The 2,644-nt window shown below is 39.3% G+C and overlaps 1 protein-coding gene across 1 annotated transcript; it reads left to right on the top strand.

Moving 5' to 3' along the window:
* Positions 1-105: 105 nt before the first annotated feature.
* DNAJC9 (DnaJ (Hsp40) homolog, subfamily C, member 9) lies at positions 106-2,136 on the top strand (the record flags this gene model as incomplete). Its single annotated transcript, XM_009574051.1, has 3 exons — positions 106-360; positions 1,143-1,226; positions 2,017-2,136. Coding segments are annotated over 3 exons (459 nt in total), but the record flags the coding sequence as incomplete, so codon positions are not given.
* Positions 2,137-2,644: the final 508 nt, after the last annotated feature.

Consider the following 2,644-nt stretch of genomic DNA (forward strand, 5'->3'; position numbering starts at 1 on the left):
ACGAGCCTTGTGTAAAACACTGGGGGGGGGGGGGTTTATGCTGTCTCTTAAATCCTGTTGGTGAATAAACCCTGTAACTCAAGAAGTGTCACCTCTTTGCTTCAGATCACAGTAAAAGATATTGAAGACTTCGAAAAGAGCTATAAAGATTCAGAAGAGGAGCTAGCTGATATTAAAGCAGCGTACATGGATTTTGAGGGTGACATGGACAGAATAATGGAGTCTGTGTTGTGTGTGGACTATACAGATGAACCAAGAATACGGAAAATCATAGAAAAAGCCATTGACTCTGGAGAAGTCCCGACCTACAAAGGTTTCGTGAAAGAGTCTAAGCGGAAAATGATCGCAAGGAAAAGGCGGGTACGTTATATCAATCAGGGACCAAAGGAAAACATTATTTATTATAAGCTTTTAATCTCCCTTGATAGAAATAAATGAAACTGTTCTAAAGACAAATGTTTGCCACAGGATTGCTGGGTTACAGATCTTACTCAGTATCTTTGACTTTCACATTGTCACCTGTGTTCTCCACCCCCCCCAAATTGTTGTGAAAGGCTTTTGAGTTGTAATAGGCTGTTGCCTATTACTTCTTTCTTTTCTTTCATTATTATACACAATGGCTTATTACAGTTTAGCATGTCCCTGCATTTATTTACGCAGCCACGAGTTGCTGGAGTTAAGCGTACGTGGGGTGGAAATATGTTATGCTTGCCTTTTGGCAAGTGTGAAATAACATTCTGAACTAAATGGACCTCTTCTCCAACCTGTAGGGTTTTTTTTGGGGGGGAGGACCCTCTGTAGACTATGTTACGTGCACATCCCAGTAACCATTCTCCAATGTAAGACAATGTAATAGCCGCTAAGATAAAAAAAGCGTGGGTGCGGGGAACAGGGATGGGGATGGACATCTCATCATGTTCAGCATTGTGAAACAGCAAAAAACTGTCCCGCTCTGCTAAATTGCAGAACCAGAATGGGCTTTCTCTTTGACTGATCTCTCGTCTGTGGCCAAACTTGGGAAGCGTTCATGTTTCCTTGCAGCTATTTATAAATAGATGCAAAATAAAATGTTTGGTAACTACTATAAGACTTTGTCAAATAACATGCAAAATACTTTTTAAAAAACTGGTTTGCTATTTTAGGCAGAAAAAGAAGCTAGAGAGGCAGAAAAGACTAAGGATGAACTGGGCCTTGGTGGAGAAGATGACTTGAAAGCGCTGATTCAAGTAAGGCTTTTTCTATCTGTTGAAGATAATTACGTTACTGGCTTATAATAGTGTTTTCCCTGAGTGTCTTTGTATTGCAGATCCTTGCAACTCTTCTGAATTGCTGAGGTTAAAATCTGACCTTGATGTTAACTATCTATGTACTTTAATAGTCAGAGTATGGTATGGATTTTATTACCTGTGTCTTTTTAAAAATTAACAAAGTTATTCTAATATACTTATCCTTACTGCATACACAATCAAAATACTTAACTTCTAGTTTTAGGCAGTTAGACAGGGAGTGTTAATGAGTCTTTCTTTCTGAGGGATTCCACAAGGATGTAGCAGTTGATAGGTCTTACTATTTTGGTGTTTTTTATCTAGGGGATCGAGGAAAGAAACATACTGTTTACGTTCTGTTTTTCGGAATGTTTTCTGTTTCTTCTTTCTTGTTGTCCAGCAGGCTTCCTAGAATGTTCATGCTTTATCATTCCTGAAACTGCAATAGAGTTTTGGGTCTAGACTAGAAATTGCTTTGCTTTTCGTGGCTGCATGTTGTGATTTTTTTTTTTATAGCCCCTCTTTACCTCTGTCTTGGTATTTCTGGAAGTTAGGTGTAGAGCCTAGAGTATACAAGTAGGCTTTTGCTTGACAATACTGTACCTCCTGTAGTTTGTATTCCCTGTTTAATCTATTCCGAGATTTTATGTAGCTATCTGACTTCAATAGAATAATCTGTGTTGGGAAGTAGTAAAAGCTTTTGGTTTTTTTTGTTTGTTTTCCCCACCCCCCCATGCCTCCCCCACCCCAGAGCAGAAATAAAGATCGAAAAAAGGAAATGGATGACTTTTTGGCCCAACTGGAAGCAAAATACGGGAATAATGCTAAAAAAGGAGGAAAGAAGACTGCAGCCAAGAAAGGAAAGAAATAAAGAACTGTGTAGGCTGAAATATCGGGTATAATTTTGTATGGGAACATGTGGATTTGGGAGAACTTCAGAGTCTGTCTGGACTACTGTTTCGGAGTGTGTGTGCATCAACTTGCAGTGACTGGGAGGTATGCTACAGAACGCATCACGAATGAGAAAGACAAAGCATTCTGGTGCTACCGTTTAGAATCCTTTGGGTGCTCTTCAGTTGAGATCAGATTCGTGACTAAAAGTTTTGTTACAGTAAGGAAGCAGTGTGATGTTTGGGATGCCTGGGTGTTCATTAAACTTGTGTTGAAGCACCGTCCTCCCAAACACCCAATGGGTATCAGTAGAGCCGATGGTGAAAGAAACCACGTCTTTTTGATATTCACGCGTTTCTTTTGTAACAAACCCTCTGCTGTTTTTAAAGGTCTTTGCACTTCAGCTCAACAGGTGTTTTTCAGGTATTTCACTGGTTTTACAAAGATACTTTTGAAAATTGCAGATTTAATAAAAGTTTTTGCAGAAT

This window comes from Fulmarus glacialis, unplaced genomic scaffold, assembly GCF_000690835.1.
Source record: "Fulmarus glacialis isolate BGI_N327 unplaced genomic scaffold, ASM69083v1 scaffold42403, whole genome shotgun sequence".
Lineage (NCBI taxonomy): Eukaryota > Metazoa > Chordata > Aves > Procellariiformes > Procellariidae > Fulmarus > Fulmarus glacialis.